Raw genomic sequence first — 21,114 nt, forward strand, 5'->3', positions numbered from 1 at the left:
TTCTGTAAGTGGTCAGTTGATTGAGACGTAGTGATGATGTGGTGGTTCTGGCTGCTGGTCTGTAGTGATGAAACCCCTCCTCAGCGACTGTCCCCTTCAAACGTCCAAACGTAGCGAGCTGTTAGAGAGAAAAGGAGGAGGGACGGTGCCGTCTGTTCTCGCCTTGTTGCTCCTGTGGGGCCGACATGATAACTTCAGGCAGAAATCATAATGACCAACTGGACACCACTTGCTTCACCAGTTCCAGGTTTTTGTCTTACTACCGCAAATCTTATAACTGGAAAAGCATGTGTTGTGGAACGTCATGGCTCTGAATAATTCTGCAGAGTGGTCAGGAAACATAAATGAAAGCAACCCCCAGATTGCTCCATCTTTCTGAAGCGTCTACGTGACAGAGTGTGGTGAGTAACCAGATTTCTTAAAACGAGGGGCAAATTTCTGTGTGCGTCAGCGTAAACAGTCATTCCGGCTGGTTTTTCCGGGAGCTCTGATTTCTTTACAGTGGTGCTAATGGGAACCAGAGGTCACTTTGTCTACAACACAAATATAACCATTTTGTTTAACCACCAGTGAACCCACGTGCTTCTTCTGAGTGTTGATATGTAATATTGATGGGGATAAATGGTGGCAAATCTGAGAAATAAGCTCATGCAAGGACTGTATTGTATTAGAACGCTCTGCATGTGTCTCTCCATCACATTGTTTTTAGAGAAAATGCCAAAACCTTCCCAAAACTGTCGTAAAACATCATCACGGACGTCAGCCAGCAAATCCGTAACGATTTAGTGTAATAACTCTCTGTTAGAGGCTTTGAACCGTTCAGACATCTGGTTCCACCCGCCACTGTGAACAATTCTGACTAAGTTTCTCTACATCAGAGCATTTCACACTAAACCCCTCTGAATAGCTTTGTTATATATGTGGCATTGTCGTTTAATGGTGGGACAGAGCAGACCCCAATATTCTGACATTAACAGAGTGTCATTTGTCTGTTTGTTGTCCCTGTTCATCGTAGCTTATTTAGAAACGTGACAGGAGTCAAGACGAATTGTGATATACGTTGCTCAGCATATTTGTTGACTCTTCGTATGAAAGTGGGATGATTTTGAGTGATGAAGTGGTGGTAAATGATGAGTGTTTTGATGTGATGTAACTCTTCAGAGGGTGGTTTATTCACTAAACTCTGGATTGTGTAACAGTGGCTAAATGAAACATTGACAGTTACACTTGGCCAGTTAGGCTAAAATCATAATTTGCGTACTGAACAGAGTTTATCATTAGTCCAGCTGACTATTGTCAGTTATTAATAAACCTGATATCGTACTGGGGCAGTCGTGGGCTGGAGGTTAGGGAACTGGCCCTGTGACCGGAGGGTTGCCGGTTCCATCCCTAGAGCCAACAGCACATGACTGAGGTGTCCTTGAACAAGACACCTAACCCCCAATTGCTCCCCAGGTGCTGTGGATCGGGCTGCCCACCGCTCCGGGCAGGTGTGCTCACTGCCCTCTAATGTGTGTGTATTCACTAGTGTGTATGTGGTGTTTCACTTCACGGATGGGTTAAATGCGGAAGTGGAATTGGAAGTGGGATTAAAAAAGTATCACTTAACTTACCTGTAGCAGAACCCTATTTGGTCCTATGGAGAACCATCTACATTCTCTGTCAGTCTGAAAAACCCTTTCACGATGGGAAGACCCCTTCAGTTATGGCAAAGGATTATTTGAGTGTTCATGGTTCTATGTAGAGCCATATTCTCTACTAAAGAACCCTTGAAGGACCATCTTTTTTAAGAGCGTACCGCTGGGACACTGGGGAACCAGATATTAATCATCCCCTCAAAAATGGGCACGTTTACGTATTTCCACCTGTTTTAGCCGACAGTGTTTCAGACCAGACTGCTTGTTAAATGAGGCTCAGCCAGTCAGAGGAGAGCTCATTTACATATACCAGTCTGAAAGGCCCAGCAACAAAACTGCCTTTTTAATTGTAAGCAATAAAGAGAGGCTAGAAGATGCTTTGTAAATTGAATTATGACTGATTTTGGTGCATATGGGGCCTTTTAATGGCAGAACAGGCTGAACTGGTCTATCTGAACACAGAAAGGTGAATGTATATTCATACCTACCCTTTAACATGCGAATAACAGGTTAGCACAAATAGAAACAAACTCGGGGCTACAATATTTAGATTATTTAGAGATAAGAAGCATGAAGGTTGAGGACAGTCATATTTCACAATTTACAGTTGACGGCTGTCAGTCATATCAGTCTTTTTTATCTAAAATCGTTGCATAAAAGTGAAATTTAAAGTGAAATTAGTCAATAGTCTTGGTTATCAGAATGCTTTGGCCCTTAAAAAGAAGTATTGGCCACAATGTTCGTATCGGTTGGGCTCTGTTGAATGTATTTGGTCGCCTTCTAAAGGATTTGTCGGTGAAAGCTGTGATTGCAGAGTGTCCCTGTAGACCACACGTGTCAGACTCCCGTCCTCGTGGGCCGAAACACTGCAGACTCCAGCACATTGCCTCTTTAAACACACCTGATTCAGCTCATCAGCTTATTAGCAAGACCATGAACTGAATTGGGAGTGTTAGATGAGGGTAAGCGGCGCTTTGGCCTGGAGGGTCACGAGTTTGACACGTCTGCTGTAGATGATGCGGCCGTCGATGGGGCGAGGAAGTGGTTTCACTTTCATCCTCAAGTCGAGTTTTTCTGTTTTTTTTGTTTTTTTTTGTCTGTTTCGTTTTGTCTTGCGTTTGTGTCAGGAAAGTGAGGAGTGCTTTTCTACCTGAGAAACACTTACACACTCGAAATAGATCCCAATGAGGAAATGATTTATCTTTATGACACTGTTATCATGAGTGGATCTATCAGCAGTGCATCTGTCAGTCTTCGCGTAAACGTCTGAGACAGAACATTAAGCAGTCTGCTTGAGAACTGGTAGCCTGTCGTTTTCTACCAGGGATCAATATTATGTTCAACTTCGATTGCTTTGCTCTGTAATGTTTTTTGTGTGTTTGTGTAACAGCATCGGTATTGGCTCAGTTCCAACATCAGTACATCCATATTATCTATTAACAAATTACACTGCTTGGCAGAAGAGTTGTTTACTGCAGTGGCTAATTGTGATACACTTCTACTAAACATTGGTGTATTTTACCGTGTTGTATCTACAGCTCTTAACCGTGCGGTGAAGTCACGTGGTTTAGGGCTGTGGTTAGACATGATCCAGTGCCCTCAGATGCCCTCTCATGTCTTATTGCTTTTCGTTTTGTGGCACTTGACAGTCATCCCTCTCATCACCTTTGACGAGGTGAAAAGAAGCTTGGGTTATACAGGTTGTATTTGTGGCAGGCCACATGAGCGGAGATGAATAATTAACAGCCCGAGTGAAAGCTTATACACATCCTGTGTGTGTGAGAGCGAAACTAGTGAAGAGAATGAATTATGCACAGTGAAAGTAGAGAAAGCGCAAGTCTGTGTTTAGGCCTAACTCTGATTCTGTAAGTGTAGAACATTAGAGCATGATATTATAACCAGGGATGCTCCAATAAGAGAACTGTGGCCCGAAGAGTGTGTGTGTGTGTGTGTGTGTGTGTATATATACACACACACATATGTATAATATATAAATACACATTATGTTTATATATATATATATATATATATATATATATATGTGTGTGTGTGTGTGTGTGTGTGTGTGTGTGTGTGTGTGTGTGTATTTAAATATTATACGCGTGTGTGTATGTGTGTGTGTATATATATATATATATATGTGTGTGTGTATTAGTATAAACAAGTATATTACATGCGAGTTATGACTGAATCACTGGTAACTAAATACAAAAATAGAATATGAATAATTTCAATAAAAATGATAGTAATAATAATTATTGTTATTGTTATTATTATGTTAATGAAGTGAAATGAGAATTCATTTCAGCAAGATGAGCTGTGAAATGCTGTACAGACAGACTGGAACAAGACTGCTTTCAGCGTAAATTACTGCAGTTAAGTTTTGAAAAGCTTAGCTTAAATTGGTACTGTTGCGGTTTTTTTGGCTGTATCTGTGATGACAGTTGGTTTTGTATTGGACATTTATTGGATATTCGACTTTCTCTCCATAGTTTCTCATGATAAATGTCTAAAAACGTTCTCACCTGCATTTTCTCACTACTGCAAGAAGACAAATGAACTGCAACCAAACATATTTTTAAAAATGTCTGTTAAATTTATGGATGGATGGATAGTTATTAAGGTACCAACTACAGAAGGCATAATGTGGACGTCTGTCAGAGGTTTATTTCCCATATATTTAACTAAAAGAAGACCTTAATCGCTTGTAGTGAAGAAAGTATCTTCCTTTAACTGGGATTTGTAGGTATAAAGCGAGCCACTCACTTTACGCCTAGTGGTTAATGTGATTTGGTGGTGTTTTTGCTAAATACGAGGGAAATATATTTTGCACTGTGGTCTCCAACCCTGGTCCTGGAGATCTACCTTCCTGCAATTTGCCACACCTGCTCCGGCTAATCAACCTAAGTCATTAGCTAAGTAGAGGGGCGGGGCAGCTTACTGGACACAGGTTGCAGCTAAACTCAGGAAGGTAGCTCTCCAAGACCAGGCCTGGAGACCACTCGTTTAGACAGTAGAGACTCAGAGTAGAGACTGGCTGGAGCGTCTGTGATCTGCGTTTCTGAAACACTGTGTTCAGCCGAATTTAACGACCGATAATTTAAAAATGTTTGGTTGTGTTTATTTTTTTTCTTTCTCATGTCTGTATAGAGAAAAATGTCTATTTGATCGTTTTCAAGCATTTATTTCATGAGAAATCCAATATCAAATATTATACAAAGCCATCTTTGCCATGCTACTGTTTTTGGTGGAAGGAGCTGCCCATATTAAAGCACATTTGATATGATGTCCAGGGCGTCTGTGCTCTACGTTTGTCTCTAGAACTGTCATATGATATAAAACAGCCAAGATTGTTTTTGTGAACCACATCACGGCTGTGATGATCTACTGTACGTGCTTCAGTGCAGGCCTGTGACCAAATCAGAGCCCTGATGTTATTCATGATTACACAATCCTCATGTGTTCTTGCTTAAGGAGTAACTAAAGGAGAGAGGGCGTTATTGGGCTCTGAAGAAAGATGTTATAAGGAAGTGATATAATGCGGATAAATGATTGTTCTGGTTCTGTGGCTAAATCAAGGCTCTGATGGTCGTGGGACTTTGTCTGCTTTGTTTGTACCCTTGATTGTATTTTATTCTGCCGTGTGTCTTATAACTGACCATGTGGCTGAGCGAGGGTGGGCAGTATGAGAATATGAGGGATGCACTGTGGTCATTAGCATTTATTTGATGTTTAGATGTGACTGATATTTCAAATCAATTCGTGATGATGTATTTATTGTACTCTGGAAGAAGTTAGGCGGCACTGGACTGCTATGCTAGGATATCTGTATTTTGTCTAATAAATGCTGTTACTGTGTAATGAGACCAGGTATTTCCATATTGTTCCATCCATAGAGAATGCGCTGTTGCTGTTGTGATGATTACAGCATATGCTTTCCTTTGTTGGCACTACTTCTAGAATATGCAACTACTTTTAACCAATTATAAAGAGCCCAGAAACAACTACAACCAATGTACTAACTGCATGAACTGCATAGTAACAAGTTTGGAAGTCGACAAGCTACACTCATTTTTCCACCCGTTGTTTGTTTTTTTTTTCTTTTTCTATTCTTCATTAACTTTTTACCTATTTGTACCTATTTTTGCAGCATTGCATTAAAAAAAGTTATTCCTATTGTTTTTCATAGCCTTTTTAGTGTGTATCACTATTTTTAATGTGAATTTTGTCCATCCTCGCAAAACCCACAGAATGCAATGTCGTAAGATGACTGACAGCATGCGTCTGTCCATCATTGCTCTCTGTAAGTCTTTGTTTGTGTTCGATTTTCCCAGTTTTCAGGCCCGGCGCTCTGCCATGGCCTGCAGCATTCCCAAGCCAGGCCCTGGCAATGGCTACCCAATGAAGGCACAGCTGCAGATCTCAGGTATGTTTGCTTATTTATGCTGCACCGGTCAATTAAACTTAAAAGATTTCCCTACACTTGCGGCAGAAACTGACCAGTGTCCTGTGTGTAGTTCACATCTGCTCATATGAAGGTTTTAATATTGATAAAATCATCTTTTCCTCCTTTACAGAAATATCCGCCAAGTTGAAGGAGAGCAAGAAAAACTGGTTCGGCCCTAATCCTTATGTGGAGTTGACTGTGGACGGCCAGTCCAAGAAGACGGAGAAATGCAGCAACACTCACAGCCCCAAGTGGAAACAGAATCTCATTGTGTGAGTGCTTAGACATGAACACGAGCATAGATGCTTGTTTTTATGCAGTGTCATACACATCTATACGTCTGTGTGACCTAAACATAGAGCAAAACACAAAAAAAGTTTAGGAAGTCAGGACTATTCTAGCTTTTGCAGTTTACTCTGTGCGTGTATTCAGACAAATGCAGACGCATACTCCGCGTAATACTTACATTTAGTTTATTCTTCGTCTTTTGCATGAACACAAGCTCTTCCAGCTAAAGTCTTTGGTTGCTGTTATCTTCCTGACCTTTAGACTTCCAGTACTCTCGCGATCCAAGCGTGGATGATTTACTTTATTTACGACTGACTTGTGTTATTTATGGCTTCTTTTTATCTCATCTCCCATTCTTCTTACTCAGCCACTCCTGTGACGCTGCTCTGTGTGAGTGATGTAATGCACAGTCATTGATGATGTTGTTTGTCACGGTGTTTCCCTTGCAGGATTGTCACGCCCTTTAGTAAGCTGATATTCCGCGTTTGGAGTCACCAGACGCTGAAGTCCGACCTGCTGCTGGGCATGGCCACTCTTGACATCAGCGAAACGCTCAAGAATAACGACATGAAGCGTGAGTAACCTGCCCCGCCCCAGACACTGTAGTCCTGTGCGTTTTGTAGGGCATCTGTAGTCCTGGGCGTTTTGTAGGGCATCTGTAGTCCTGGGCGTTTTGTAGGGCATCTGTAGTCCTGGGCGTTTTGTAGGGCATCTGTAGTCCTGGGCGTTTTGTAGGGCATCTGTAGTCCTGGGCGTTTTGTAGGGCATCTGTAGTCCTGGGCGTTTTGTAGGGCATCTGTAGTCCTGGGCGTTTTGTAGGGCATCTGTAGTCCTGGGCGTTTTGTAGGGCATCTGTAGTCCTGGGCGTTTTGTAGGGCATCTGTAGTCCTGGGCGTTTCGTAGGGCATCTGTAGTCCTGGGCGTTTTGTAGGGCATCTGTAGTCCTGGGCGTTTCGTAGGGCATCTGTAGTCCTGGGCGTTTCGTAGGGCATCTGTAGTCCTGGGCGTTTCGTAGGGCATCTGTAGTCCTGGGCGTTTCGTAGGGCATCTGTAGTCCTGGGCGTTTCGTAGGGCATCTGTAGTCCTGGGCGTTTTGTAGGGCATCTGTAGTCCTGGGCGTTTTGTAGGGCATCTGTAGTCCTGGGCGTTTTGTAGGGCATCTGTAGTCCTGGGCGTTTTACACCTCTTCAGTGATGAAGCTCTTGCGTTCAGACGGTAAAAAGGAAAAGCAAATTTATAGAGGTAGTATTTACTGTGAACCCAGGTTTTTGCCCCACATGTGGTCATGTCATCATGCTCCATTCTCAACATTGCACAACAGTACTACTTCACACCTGAAGCTGCAATTATAATCACCCCTTTTATGGATCTGTGGGATCTCACTTCTGTGATGGGCTTTTTTTTTCTACGACTCATGATCTAGTGTAGAGCAGGGGGGAAAGTCCTACCACCTACGCCAAGTAAATGTAGACTCTGGCCTGTCGTTTTCTCAGTGGAGGAGGGACAAAAACAAAGACATGATCAATACAGATGAAAATAAAATTATCGAGCAGCGCTGTGAAAGGAGCTTCCTCCAGGTCCCCATTGAATTTAATCAACAGGGCTTATAATGACCAGCATTAACCAGGGAAATATGTCATTGGTTGTAAAATTTGTTTTGGTACTGAAGCATTATTGCTCATTACTTGTAAATACAATGTGCGGTTGTATGAATGAAGTGGTAAAATGACTTTTTTGTTGTTGTTGATTTTATGAATGACATTGTGCACAAATAATACATTTGTTTGCTGCATCTAACATATTGGAGGAAACTGAATGATGTTCAGAAGTTTTATATTGTATGTTTTTTTTTTTTTCAGTATGTTAAACTAAATGGACGTTGTGCATTAAAATGGGCAGAAAAATGTCATATTTAAGTGTGTTCCCTGTTGAGGATGTGCTAACTTATTTTCACTTAAATCAACAGAGCATGTCATTTGATAAGGTGTGTTTGACTGTATGAACACATTCTGTAATTCTGGCCACAGACTCGTTTTGGCTGTAAGGTTCTTTGGCTTTGTAGGCTAAATGGCGAGTGCACATTTGTTATTTTTGTCTAAACCCATTTGTGGGTATCACAAAGAAAGAAACTGAGGGGTCTCAGTTCCTCCTTTACACTCTAAACTCATCTGAAAACTGTGTGTGTGTGTGTGTGTGTGTGTGTGTGTGTGTGTGTGTGTGTGTGTGTGTGTGAGAGAGCGAGTGTTTTAGCCACTGAATGGCTCATTGTTTGTTCATGTGTTTGTTTTCGACGTCCTGGGAATTGTGTGTTTGTTTATTCTTGTCCTCTGCCTGGTGTTTCCCACTGTGCTTGGTCAGCATGTGCGCATGTTTCGTCGTTTCTCAAAACAGTTTTAAGAGATCGGTTAAGAACTTGCCGTCTGACATCTGTGACGTGGAAGCCAGTGTTTTATTTATTATTGTTGCTGCTGGGCTGTTTCTATGGGGAAACTGATACTGTTACAAAGAGCACCTTCACTCTGCTGCTGATCCAGTAAATCACCGCGAGTCGGACGATGTCGCTGCCTGGGCCGAGGCCAGGTTCAGGTACTCAGACCTTTTAGAACAGCATGGTTACAGTGTTTGCAATCGTAAATAGAATTAAGATGTCAATGCCAATGTGTACCGAGTCCCTCCCTCCTTTGTTGCTGTAGTTCCACATCTTTCTTGTTGTATTTCAGTCCTCTGAAATGACTTTAAGTTAAAAGATATTATCCTCCAATGCCGATACTGAAACCTTAAGTATTGACCGATGCATACAAATATATATCTCGTTGCTGTTGGAACAAAATCTCCTTTTTTGTTGTTTCTCAGTTTTTCACATAATTTGAAACTACATGTTGCCCCTTAGATTGTGTGAAAGTTTCAATGGGCCAAAATGTCTTTGGAAAAAATTCTGGTTCCTTTGACTTACATTAAAAGTAAAGTAGGTTTTTTCCGTCTCCTGTAAAGTTACCAATTTGGAAATACAAGGTTTACGTATGTGTGTATGTAGGATCAGTATCCTTGTGCTTTTAGCTATAGGGTACTGTATAAATGTACTATTGACTGCTCAGTAAAGCTATGCTGGTTGTTGTATTTAGACATTTTTGTGTCTTTTCATGGTTGAATTTCAGTTGAACAGGCCTGTGTTAGAAAATGCTGACACCAGCTGATCCCTCTAATCAGAAATAAGGCTTTTTTTTTTATGAGCAGCTGATTTCCAAAGCCCCACCCCCACACAAACTAGAGGCTCTGTAGTACCTGACTGAATACCAGAGAGCGACATAGCTTGAGCCTTAAAAACTCATTAACTGTGATAAAAGTATGGAAACACACAGCTTTAAAGTGTCCACAGTGCCTGTTTTACAGAAGATCACTTCCACTGTTTTTCACAGCCAAAGCTGGGCTTTCAGCTTGCTTCAGTGACTCGTTGCCTCTCGTAGCTACCTAGCCACTGGAGTATACTTCCGCAAATGTTAATGTTCTTTGGATATTTGGCCAAATTCCTGTTTGCATTGGCCACTACCATTCCTGTTCATTCCATTCATATTTAACTTCTAATTTAATATCTCACCCAGTCCAATTTTGGCCAGGAAAAAAATTACAAAATAGCGAATTAATTAGAAGCCTACTTGCTTTTCTTATTTTAATATTGGCCTAATTTTGTGACCTAATTTACATGTTGTGCTACAAACTGTTGTCATTTTTCAGGCGATTTGTTGCAGAATTGATGTTAGAATTGAGATAATAGTTTTTTCCTCCAGTATCCAGTATGTCATTTGACTGTATTGGCTGGGAAATCCACAGCAAACCACTTGCAGTTTTTCAAAAGTTCCTCCCAGCTTCAAGATACATCAACATCATCATCATCATCATCATCAGGAGTTTTTTTTTTTTCTTTTCTTTCCTAGACTCTCCGTTTGAGTTCTACACTTACATGCCCTTTTCTTGAGTCTTGTTTTCTACAGTTTTCCACTGTAACTCTGGGGCTCTGCTCTCTTAGCTGTGAGTGTGGGTGGTAGTGATCTGTCTAGGAGCAGCTCCACCCACCCCAGCCTGCAATATCACACTCATCAGGATATGAATGGCCTCTTTCAGTGGGTTTTCTCTTGTTTTGGAAAGCTTTGCGTTGGCCACTAACACTAGTAACAAGCACTGGTGAAGCTGCATGATTATTACAACACCAGCCACTTTGTGGAAAAGAAATAATGTGATTGACTAGCTGATCTATTTTAAAAAGGAACTACACCATAGTGAGACGTGAAATCCCGCTTGCACTCCTGATGGGGGATGCTTGTTTAATGGTATACAGTAGCAGTCAAAGTTTGGGCACATCTGCTTACTTGCCTAATTTTTATTTTTTTTAATAAAATATTTTTATTTTTATTTTCTAAATGCTTGATATTTCTTTGATGTATCTTAGTGAAATGAATCCTTTTAGGGTTTTATTTCTGTGACAGAAATGTAAAATTATACAATTTTTGCTGTTTTGATTAGGGATAGTTGTTTCATATTGGTGTCAGAACAATATTGTGTTGTGTGTGTTTTTTTTTTTTTTGTTTTGTTTTTTTTTGGGTGATTTTTATAGACAAAACCTTAGTTTTAAGGTTTTAGCAATTGAAGTATAAGTAGTTTGAGTGAGTATTAAGTTTCAAGTAGTTTGAAGTAGAACACTGCTGTCTGAACAAAACCCTCATATCTCCATTTCTGTTGTTTTTCAGTGTTTGATTTTTAACAATAATAGGGTCAGTTGTGACAAGTCTGGACCCAGTTTAGTGCCCAGACTCTTTTAATACAGAGCCATGCTGTTGTACTACGTGCAGAATGTGATTTGGCATCCTCTTGCTGAAATAATCAAGGCCTTCCTTGAAAAAGACGTCATCTGGAAGGCAGCATATGTTGCCAAAACATGTGTAATTTGTTCACCATTAATGGTGCCTTCCCAGATGAGCACGTCACCCATGCCATGTGCACCAGTGCATGCCTATACCATCATGAATTCTGGCTTTTGAACTGTGCACTGATAACAAGCTGAGTGTTCTTTAGTCTCCATGCTTCCCAAAAAGAGTTTCAAATGCTGACCACAGGACACTTTTCCACTTCCCCTCAGTCCATTTTAAATGACCTCAGGCCCAGAGAAGGTGGCAGCGTTTCCGGATCCTTATATATGGTTTCATCTTTGCATTTTAGAGTTTTAATTAGCATTTATGGATGCAGCGACGAGCTACGACGAACAATAATAGGGTCTCCCATTGGTCTGAAGCAAACCTGGATGGAGCACTGTGGTCGCATGGGGGAGGTTATATAAATATGTGGATATCCAAAGCTCATAATAGCATTTGTTAACTTAATTGGGTATTCAGTTAAGTGAATGTCTGACCCCACTGCGCACCTCATAAACTTGGCTAAAGGTTTATGTCATGGAAATGATTGTAGGGAGAAAGAGTGATGATTTGCCCCACGTTTTCTTTTTGAAATTTATTAAAAGGGGTTGAAATTATTTGGGACAAAACTTTTGCTAAACTTGGGTGGCCATCAGTGTACTTAAGGGGGCCAACCAAGTATAGCTTATATGCGGCCAATGCTGAATAATAACAATAAAACTAAGGCAAACTTTATCGGTAGTTCCACCTGACATAAAACAAGGTTTTAAAAGGCAAAAACTGATCCCTGTAGTCTGTAATATGCAGCTCTGTTTAGGTGATTCTCTGTGGCTTCATTGCAGTCAGTGATCATGATGATAAGGTGATAAGGCATCTCTGCGTTTGCTAAGGCTTTTAACCAAATGGCTTTACTTGCTAAGGAAAATGGCCTCCATGTTTACTGCACATGTGGTACACACGTGGTTTTTGTCACATTTCTGCCAGCTGGTGATACCTGTTCTACCTCATTTCCGTGATCAGCTGAGAGCGCAATAAGTGCTGTTTGAACACGTTCCAACCTGTTTTATTACTGCAGACTGTTTGCGTTTTGGCTTCAGAGAGGGCCTGGTGATCGCCCCTGAGTTCAGAAGAATTATCGCTCAATTTCTAACATACATTACTCTGACAAATTTTGTGTTTATGCAAGTGAATGCTGAGTGACACACTGTGGTGCTCAGAGAAATTGAGCAGTGCGGGGTGTCATCAAGTGTCACCGTTGAAAACAGTGGTTTCAGATTTTCTCCTTCAGTGCGTTTGTGTTGTAACGTGGATGCTGTGTTTTCTCTCTCGTTGTGTTCTCTGCAGTGTGTGATGTGCAGCAGACGCTGCCGCTGTGTACAGACAGAGACCAGACAGACGTGGTGGGGGACCTGAGTGTGCGTCTGGATGGCATGCAGGTCGACCCGGACATGTTCGCCTCCGCTGAAGCCAATAATCAGAGTGAGACTCTCTCTCCAGCTCGTTCTGTCTCTCTCGCTCTCACTGATGTCTTTCACTCTCTCCCACTCTCTCTTTTTCTTTCTCTCATTTTCAATTACTTTCTCATTTTCTTTGTTTATATTTTTCCTCAAGCTGATTGTGATCTTTCCCTATCTAATCAGAGACATCTGAGATTTGTGATTAATGCTTTTGTTTGGTTTCTTCTGTTTTAGGCCTGTCAAACGGAGACTTACAAAATAATGAGGAAATCAGTATGAGGTAGTTGGAGCTGTGGTTGTGGTGACACACTATAAGCCGCATCATCACAAAGATAAGCTTGATTGGAGTGAAAGCACTGGCTCAGTATTGTGTATGTGTGTCTCCCAGGAGGAGTAGAGAAGGTTCCCCGACAGTGACGGATGCTCAGGAGCGACTCTCTACCCCTAACGGACGAGCTGTGAATGGAACAGGGTCTCCCTCAGCGCCAGTGAGGGGGTCACGACCCCTGAGACCTCCCAGACCCTCTAGACCCCCACCGCCTACTCCACGCAGACCAGTCTCAATGCCAGGTCTGATGATGATTATTTTAATGTTTTTACTTAACCTCTAGTCTTGTATTGGGTTTTCAGTAATGAGGCATATCACACAGCTACATATTAATCAGTAATTAGTATAAAGTGTTCAGTATTATTATTAGAAATTAAAAGTTTTAGTTACTACTTTAAAGAATTAGCAACTACTCTAGTATGATACAGCGAAAACTGAATACTCAGTAACTATTATGAATTATTCAGTAACTACTATGAATTATTCAAGAACCACTGTAAATTATTGGCAACTACTATGAAATGTGTAGTAAATATTATGAATTATTCTCTACCTGCTATGAATTATTCAGCAGCCATTGTGAAGTTATTATGCAGCTTGTAGTTATGAGATGAAGTGTGATTTTAAACTATACAGTTTTGATTATTTCTCTGCAAAATAGATAAATCTAAAGCATTTATTGAAAATCTTCAAAAGACCCAGAACAGACAGAAATAAGAGTGTGCAGAATTAGTGTTCTCTGGTGTCAATGAATACTTTTAGATGTAATATCAAAGACACTGTCTCTGTCCTGCATTAACAGGAATCGGCTGGATTTTCAGAAGTTGCTAAATTTCTGTGGTTTCCATGAACATAATTATGAGTTTATTTTTGGCCTTTCTGCCTCCAGCATGCACTAACGGTTCAGTGCCTGATGGCTGTGACTCGGCGCATGCAGACACACCAGTGCGAAACACTAATGCCCCTACAGCAGCGGCTGTCGACTCTACCCCAGCGGTCAACCACGAACAGCCCACGCAGCCAGCACTCACAGTCACGCCCGCACCCAGCAGGATGCCCATCGCCACAGGCCCGCTGCCGCCAGGGTAACCCCCACGTACACAAGCGTGCGCGCGTGCAGACACACACACACACAGGGAGACATGGGTGGTATAAATTGCTGTTTGAATAATGCGTGTTAAAGCCATTTAAAATAAAATCATCCAATAAAGCATTAAAAATGATTTTGAACACACAAAAAAACATAAATTAAAGGTTTAGTATTTGTTTATTACATATTGATCCATACCTGATTGTTCAGTTCATTTAGTGATTTGCAAATAAACACCTGTTTAAATTAGGTTTTTATTCATCAGTAATTATTTCCATATGCAGCTCTGTTTAGGAGTGGTCACTTCACTTAACACAAGATGCAATGTCAGCTACCTCCCTACTTTCAAACCCCACCCTTATTTACTGACACAACGCATAAGAAACCAGTTTTAATTTCCTTGAGGTTGTTTGGGAAAATGTTGTGCTCTCAGGACTTTATGACTGGCTCAATTATTTAGAAAAGTTGCCTGTGTAGGAAGGTTAGTACTCTTTGCTATATTGTTATTTTTGTTAAAAAAAAAAAAAAAAAAAAAAAAGAAGTAAAGATGATGGGTAAAGAATGAAAAGGCAAGAATAATTTGAAGGCCAGGGTGCACTGAACCAACAGACTCCAGCTAATCTTAGCTCTGAGTTGGTGCTGCAACTGTTCATAACTTTATACTTTTTAAGCCTTTATAACATTCTGGTTCATTTGGTCTTTGAAATCTCCTTTTATGCATTTCAATACACTCACCAGCGCAGGACAAGTGTGTGTGTGTGTGTGTGTGTGTGTGTGTGTGTGTGTGTGTGTGTGTGTGTGTGTGTGTGTGTGTGTGTGTAAACATGTATCTGCATGCTGGACAGCAATAACCTCAATAATAACAGCTTCACTCTCAGATTGGAGGGACACCGAGTGTTCAGCCCTTCTAGCAGATCTGATTGAGGTAATGAAGGGGTTTAACTGAAGAGATCAGTGTGTTAAAGTACTGCATTGTGTCTGTGACTGGAACTGGACATGCAGACAGAGTTAATGAAGGGCTGCGGTTGGTGGTTAATGGCTGTCTGGATCACACTAACTGATGGGACACTGTTGGCTGTAGGTGGGAGCAGCGAGTGGACCAGAGTGGCCGTTTGTATTTTGTGGATCATGTGGAGAAGCGGACAACATGGGAGAGACCAGAGCCTTTGCCTCCAGGGTAAAGCTACACAGTCCTCATGTTTACTGATTACCCATGTCCAGCTGGGAGGTGGTGGTCAGACTGTACATGCACACTATAAACTGGAGGCTGCTGATCCTTCTCAGATAGATAGGTCTTTTCAGTTTAATAAGGGTTCTTTATAAAATAGTACAACTTGAACTCGTAATTTGACCATGAGGCAATTTTATAGCGATGCACTGATCTGGACATTGCTATTTTTCTAATGTATGCTATATTGCCAAAAGTATTCACTCACCCATCCAAATCACTGGATTCAGGTGTTCCAATCACTTCCATGGCCACAGGTGTATAAAACTGAGCCCCTAGGCCTGCAGACTGCTTCTACAGACATTAGTGAAAGAATGGGTCGCTCTCAGGAGCTCAGTGAATTCCAGTGTGGTACCATGATCGGACGCCACCTGCGCAAGTCCAGTCGTGAAATTTCCTCACTACTAAATATTCCACAGTCAACTGTCAATGTACTATTTGGGTGGTGGATCATTCTCAGCCCTACAATAGCACTTGTGGTGGCGATGTGTTAGTGTGTGTTGTGCTGGTATGAGTGGATCAGACACAGCAGTGCTGCTGGAGTTTTTAAACACTTTTTTTAAACACTCACTGTCCACTCTATTAGACACTCCTTCCTTGTCAGTCCACCTTGTAGATGTAAAGTCAGAGACGACAGCTCATCTGCAGCTGCACAGTTTGTGTTGGTCATCCTCTAGTCCTTCATCAGTGGTCACAGGACGCTGCCCACAGGACCCTGTCGGCTGGATATTTTTGGTAGGTGGACCATTCTCAGTCCAGTAGTGACACTGAGGTATTTAAACTCCAGCAGCACTGCTGTGACTGATCCACTGCGACCAGTGCGACACACACTAACACACCACCACCACATCAGTGTTATTGTAGTGCTGAGAATGATCCACCACCCAAATAGTACCTGCTCTGTGAGGGTCCATGGGGGTCCTGACCACTGAAGAACAGAATAACAAAGTATCAGAGAAACAGATGGACTACAGTCTGTAACTGTAGAACTACAAAGTGCTCCTATACAGTAAGTGGAGCTAATAAGATGGACAAAGCGTAGAAACGTCATCATGTTATGCCTGATCAGTGTATAGAACCCTTTTTGAGCAGTAGTAACAGAAGTAGTTATGTTTTTGTTCTAATTTTACCATTAAAAATAGCCTGAGAATGTCAATTTGGCAAAATGAGCACCTGCTTCCCTGAATATTATTATAATTACAGTTAATTTGCAGATTCTACTAATTCATTCCAAAATGAAGGTAGTTAGTTAAATCACCACCTCCCTGTTTTATCGGCATAGTAGTGTCGCTCCTGTAACGCTCCCATTTTCTGCCTGGTTGTAGGTGGGAGCGGAGAGTGGACCCTTCGAGTCGTGTTTATTTCGTGGATCACATCACCAGAACCACCACGTGGCAGCGGCCCACCATGGAGACAGTGCGTAACTACGAGCAGTGGCAGCACCAGCGCAGTCAGCTGGAGGGGGCCATGCACCAGTTCAACCGCCGCTTCCTCTTAGGGGTGAGAACTGCCACTCGCACCACCTCACATGCTAAAGTATTGTTTCTGATATCATGGACAACAGTGAATTGGTATCGGGCTTGTGTTCGCTGTTAGATCACTCTAGAGTAAATTCTGCACTGTCCCTGCTGTTGTTTTCCCAAAGTGCGACGTTCTGTAACATGAATGTTCTCCGCATTGTCGGTACAGCTTCCCCGATGATTTGGATGAATTGTATAAATATGAAAACAAACAAACTCTTTTTGACAGGCATCTGTTGCTGGTTTCCAGAGCACCTCTGCCGTTGGAAAATCACTGCTGCAAACACAGTGCATGCATGGTGCATTTGTATTGAAGCTCAGTAGGATTTTCAAACATTCGGAAATGAGAAATTTCTGTTTATTGCAAAAATTTATTGAAGTTTATTTAAAAAATGCCTATTTATGCCTGTTCAAACTTCGTATTTTCCGGTCAAGCATTTCCCTCATTTTTCCTCCGTCTGCCGGTGAGTGACATTATGGTGCGTCCCTAGTTAAAACATCGAGGGAGCGCACACTGTTTGGGAAATTTATTTACCTTCCTCTGACGGGTGATTTAACTCCTTGACTGCTGAAGTGGTTCAGTCTTGCGGCAGGCAGCACTTATGTTTCATGGTTATGCGAACACTTCTTAACACGTTTCTCTACGCTACTATTGTGTTTTAGTCCATACGTGAGAAACTTTGTCCACAAAAGTAGAACTGCATTAGATAAATTATGTACTCTGAATGTTTTGGTTTGTGTCGATGTTACAGGATCAGGCCGCTGCAGCTGCTGTTCAGAATAAGGAGTTTGACCCACTGGGCCCACTGCCGCTTGGATGGGGTATAAATGAAACAAAATTCAATCTTTTTCTTAGTGTTAGGTGTAAATTGTAGGTATGGCTTGTAACTTAAAGCACATACAGTGGTTCCAAAAGTATTTGGACATTTGTGCCAATCTTCAAAACATTAAGTTCACTATGTTTGGAAGGAAAATGTCAAAGTGGCCCATATTTTAAGCAGACTATCCTTTTTTTTCTGGTGCCGGTGATTCCGATTATTATAATTTGAGCAGTTTATTTGCAGATATATAGAATTTAGAATTCATTATTTGTAAGATAAACCACCCGCACACCTCTGTGCTTTATAGTACACTTAGTGCAGTCTGGTTGGAGGTCTTTTGCAGGCTTTCTCCACACAAAGAGATAACCGTTAGTTTAGTGCTAAAAATGTCATCATAAACAATTTGTCAAACATTTTATAAAATAATATTATGAATGTCATTACAGTTGATCAGTGATTAAAGTGTGCCTTACATTTGAAAGCAGCAGTGTGACTATTTCATAAGAGGGTAGGACTTTTATGGGTGAATTACACACTGACTGTTTCTTGTTTTCTGTCTTTTCCGTTACCCGTTCTCTGTTCTCGCGCTCTCTTTTCTTGCCTAATTTCTCAGAGAAGAGAACAGACGCCAATGGCAGAGTATATTTTGTGCACCACCCTACTCGCTCCACACAGTGGGAGGACCCTCGCACTCAAGGGTCAGACATTTATATTTTGGGCATTTCGTTTATGTCCATTTATGTCATATTTTGTACTGTAGAAACATTTCACTGCTTGACATTATAACCATTAACCATTAAAAAGTGATCTTGAATGATACTAAAATTTGAGAAATTTAATACCTAAACATCGCTCTCTGTCGCCGCCCTGCAGTCTGCTGAACGAGAAGCCGTTGCCGGAGGGCTGGGAGATGAGGTTCACTGTGGACGGAATCCCGTACTTTGTGGATCACAACAGAAGAACCACCACCTACATTGACCCGCGAACAGGCAAATCCTCACTGTGAGCCTCAATTATGCATATATGCGCATTAAATAGCGTGTTTGAAACTGTATGGATGTCTAACAAAAGTTTCCATCAGAAGTTGAGGTTTTTTTTTTCTTCCCTCATATAAAATTAGCATTCCAGAGAAATGAGGTCAGTGATGTTGTGTAGTTTCTTTAGTTCTCATTCTAAATTTCAGGATGTTTACTCATGTTTGGAATTATATATAATAGGCATGGCACTAATCCAGCACTATTGCTAGGCCTTTAATGTGGGCCATAATTATAAATACATCTCTATAGTAATGCTAGTTTCTGCAAGGATTGTAGTAATATGCGAAATGACATTTGGAGCTTGTAAAAGACATTCTGTATTTTACTTGAAGCTTATATCACAGATATTAACGTATGTTTTACCTTGTATTTATCAGTTTTACAGTGATTGTGTAGGTAAAGAGTTATAGAGCTGCTGCCGCTGTTTTCCACTTCTAACATCTGACAGAAAGCTGGTTAGACTAGTGATCTATCTAGAACTTTCAGAAGCCCCAAAAAAGCATTTTTCTCTAACATTTCTCCCTCGCGTTGAAAATCAAAGCATAATTGGCTGATTACGATGTTAGACCTAGTGTTGTTGTTCATTCTAACGTGTAAGACCTTCAGTTCTTCTCCTAAAGTCCTAACCAGTCCGAGAGTTCATGTCGGGACTAAGAGCACCCCGTCCTCCACTCCAAAGTCCCACATGATGTGGAAAAATGTTACTTATTAATTATTAAGTTGATGTTTTCATTTTAATCTAGTCTGTTCTCTAATGTGAAAAAAGGGTGCCGAATCAAAAGATTGAAAAAACGTTCTTGTAAAAAGTCAAAGAAAAATGAAAAACCAAACTTCAGCCGCAGGTTCAGTTTTTGAAGAAAGGAAAAGGCCCTCTTCATTTATTAAGGTCCAAGTGACAAGATGGCTCCTGGACAGCCAAAGTGTAAAGACAATACAAACAGATTTCACTTTATATACCTCCTGGGTGAGTTTATCACCCCTCCCTGGGGTGATTTCATCGCCCCTCCTTTTTTCTTTCTTTTTTTTTTTTTTTTTTTAAATGTCCTTGGTCCCAAGTTTGATTCCCAATACGTCTAATTTTCCTGAGATGTTTGGTAACCCTTATTTCTCATCCAACTTCAGATGGTTTTTTTTTATTAATTTTCTCGGCATGGTTTTATCAGGCCTCCCTGTGTCCGTTGTTTGTAACACTTCCTTATTAATTTGGCTCAAAGACCAGTTCTTACCCCCCCTTATCAGCTAGCCTTCCTATTCCCATTTAGCTCCTACTGTACAAACAGTGTTTTCCCACTCTCCCTGACCTTCCAGGTGTTTTCTTACCACAAAGGCTTCTTTTCATACAATACCCTGCTTGTGTCTGGCGTGGAGATTGACTCCATTCCATATATGGAAGTGCTAGGCCTGCTCTTCTGAAGAATCGGTCTGCCTGTCTCTGTTAACTACCTATAGGCCTATTTTGAATAATTTCCAAGCTAATGATTTTTACAAAACTTTTATTAATTTGGATTCAAGGACATTTTTCATGACACTCACTTGACTGTATGTACCTAAATACCACAGAGAACAATATCCAAAAGACTGGTATGACATTGGGCATTTCAGAAATGTAACCCTTTCATTTCCAATGAAAACTTAACAATTAGAGTATTTCTAAAAACCCGTACTTTATAATTATATTAATTACAAATGAACAAAAAATGACAGGCATGTATTTGTTCATATCACAAAAATCAAAAGACCTAAAACACATTATTCTGAAAATATGACTCTCTCATACTCTTGTGTAGTCCTTCCTGTGGGTTTAACAGAGTGAGTAGTTTCATATTGATGGTACCCTTTTATTCTGAATATCTTAAGTGAAGTGCTTAAATTAAAAATAGTTCACTTTAAAGCTTGTTCGTTTTTAAAGAATAGGTGCCCGTCGACACTCAAAGTTTCAGTATTGGGAATGTTCTCAGAAATGATCTGTTTACTCTGCTGCTCTGAGTTAATTACCACTTCAGCTGATTCACCCTTACGTTCCGCCTGGAATGTGTTTGGCCCAAGGTCTTGCAGACATTGTCCTCAGTTATTACTTTCCGTTGACTCAGATTATGACTATGTACAGTGAACGCAATTCCATTAAACAGATACTGCTTCTCTCGTGTCGTCATTTGCATAACAAGAAGAACCTGTTTCTTGGGGTTTTTAGAGGAGCAGAGATGTTTGCCTTAGTTTCTTTATAAGTCAATACAGGGAATTGGTGCGCTCACATTTGTGTTTCAGCCACTCACCGTGCACTTAAAGATTAAAATTAATCTGCAGTTTCACGGAAACTGGAAACAGGCTGTCAAGCCTAAAACACTTGAGGGTTTTTA

General features: G+C 41.0%; 1 protein-coding gene across 2 annotated transcripts in view; it reads left to right on the forward strand.

Moving 5' to 3' along the window:
• itchb (itchy E3 ubiquitin protein ligase b) overlaps positions 1 to 21,114 on the forward strand; it is a 39,736-nt gene that overhangs the window by 1,823 nt on the left and 16,799 nt on the right. The window contains exons 2-13 of one of the 2 annotated variants that reach the window (XM_017723017.2): positions 5,972 to 6,063; positions 6,215 to 6,356; positions 6,822 to 6,946; positions 12,621 to 12,755; positions 12,968 to 13,013; positions 13,122 to 13,303; positions 13,951 to 14,146; positions 15,233 to 15,328; positions 16,705 to 16,879; positions 17,652 to 17,721; positions 18,334 to 18,418; positions 18,594 to 18,722. In XM_017723017.2, coding sequence (XP_017578506.1) covers positions 5,994 to 6,063; positions 6,215 to 6,356; positions 6,822 to 6,946; positions 12,621 to 12,755; positions 12,968 to 13,013; positions 13,122 to 13,303; positions 13,951 to 14,146; positions 15,233 to 15,328; positions 16,705 to 16,879; positions 17,652 to 17,721; positions 18,334 to 18,418; positions 18,594 to 18,722 — 1,451 coding nt within the window. In that variant the 5' untranslated portion in view covers positions 5,972 to 5,993. Of the gene's footprint in view, positions 1 to 5,971; positions 6,064 to 6,214; positions 6,357 to 6,821; positions 6,947 to 8,769; positions 8,959 to 12,620; positions 12,756 to 12,967; positions 13,014 to 13,121; positions 13,304 to 13,950; positions 14,147 to 15,232; positions 15,329 to 16,704; positions 16,880 to 17,651; positions 17,722 to 18,333; positions 18,419 to 18,593; positions 18,723 to 21,114 lie in introns of those variants that run through there. The other variant, XM_017723018.2, reaches the window with a different exon arrangement.

The sequence above is a fragment of the Pygocentrus nattereri genome, chromosome 9 (genome assembly GCF_015220715.1).
Source record: "Pygocentrus nattereri isolate fPygNat1 chromosome 9, fPygNat1.pri, whole genome shotgun sequence".
Lineage (NCBI taxonomy): Eukaryota > Metazoa > Chordata > Actinopteri > Characiformes > Serrasalmidae > Pygocentrus > Pygocentrus nattereri.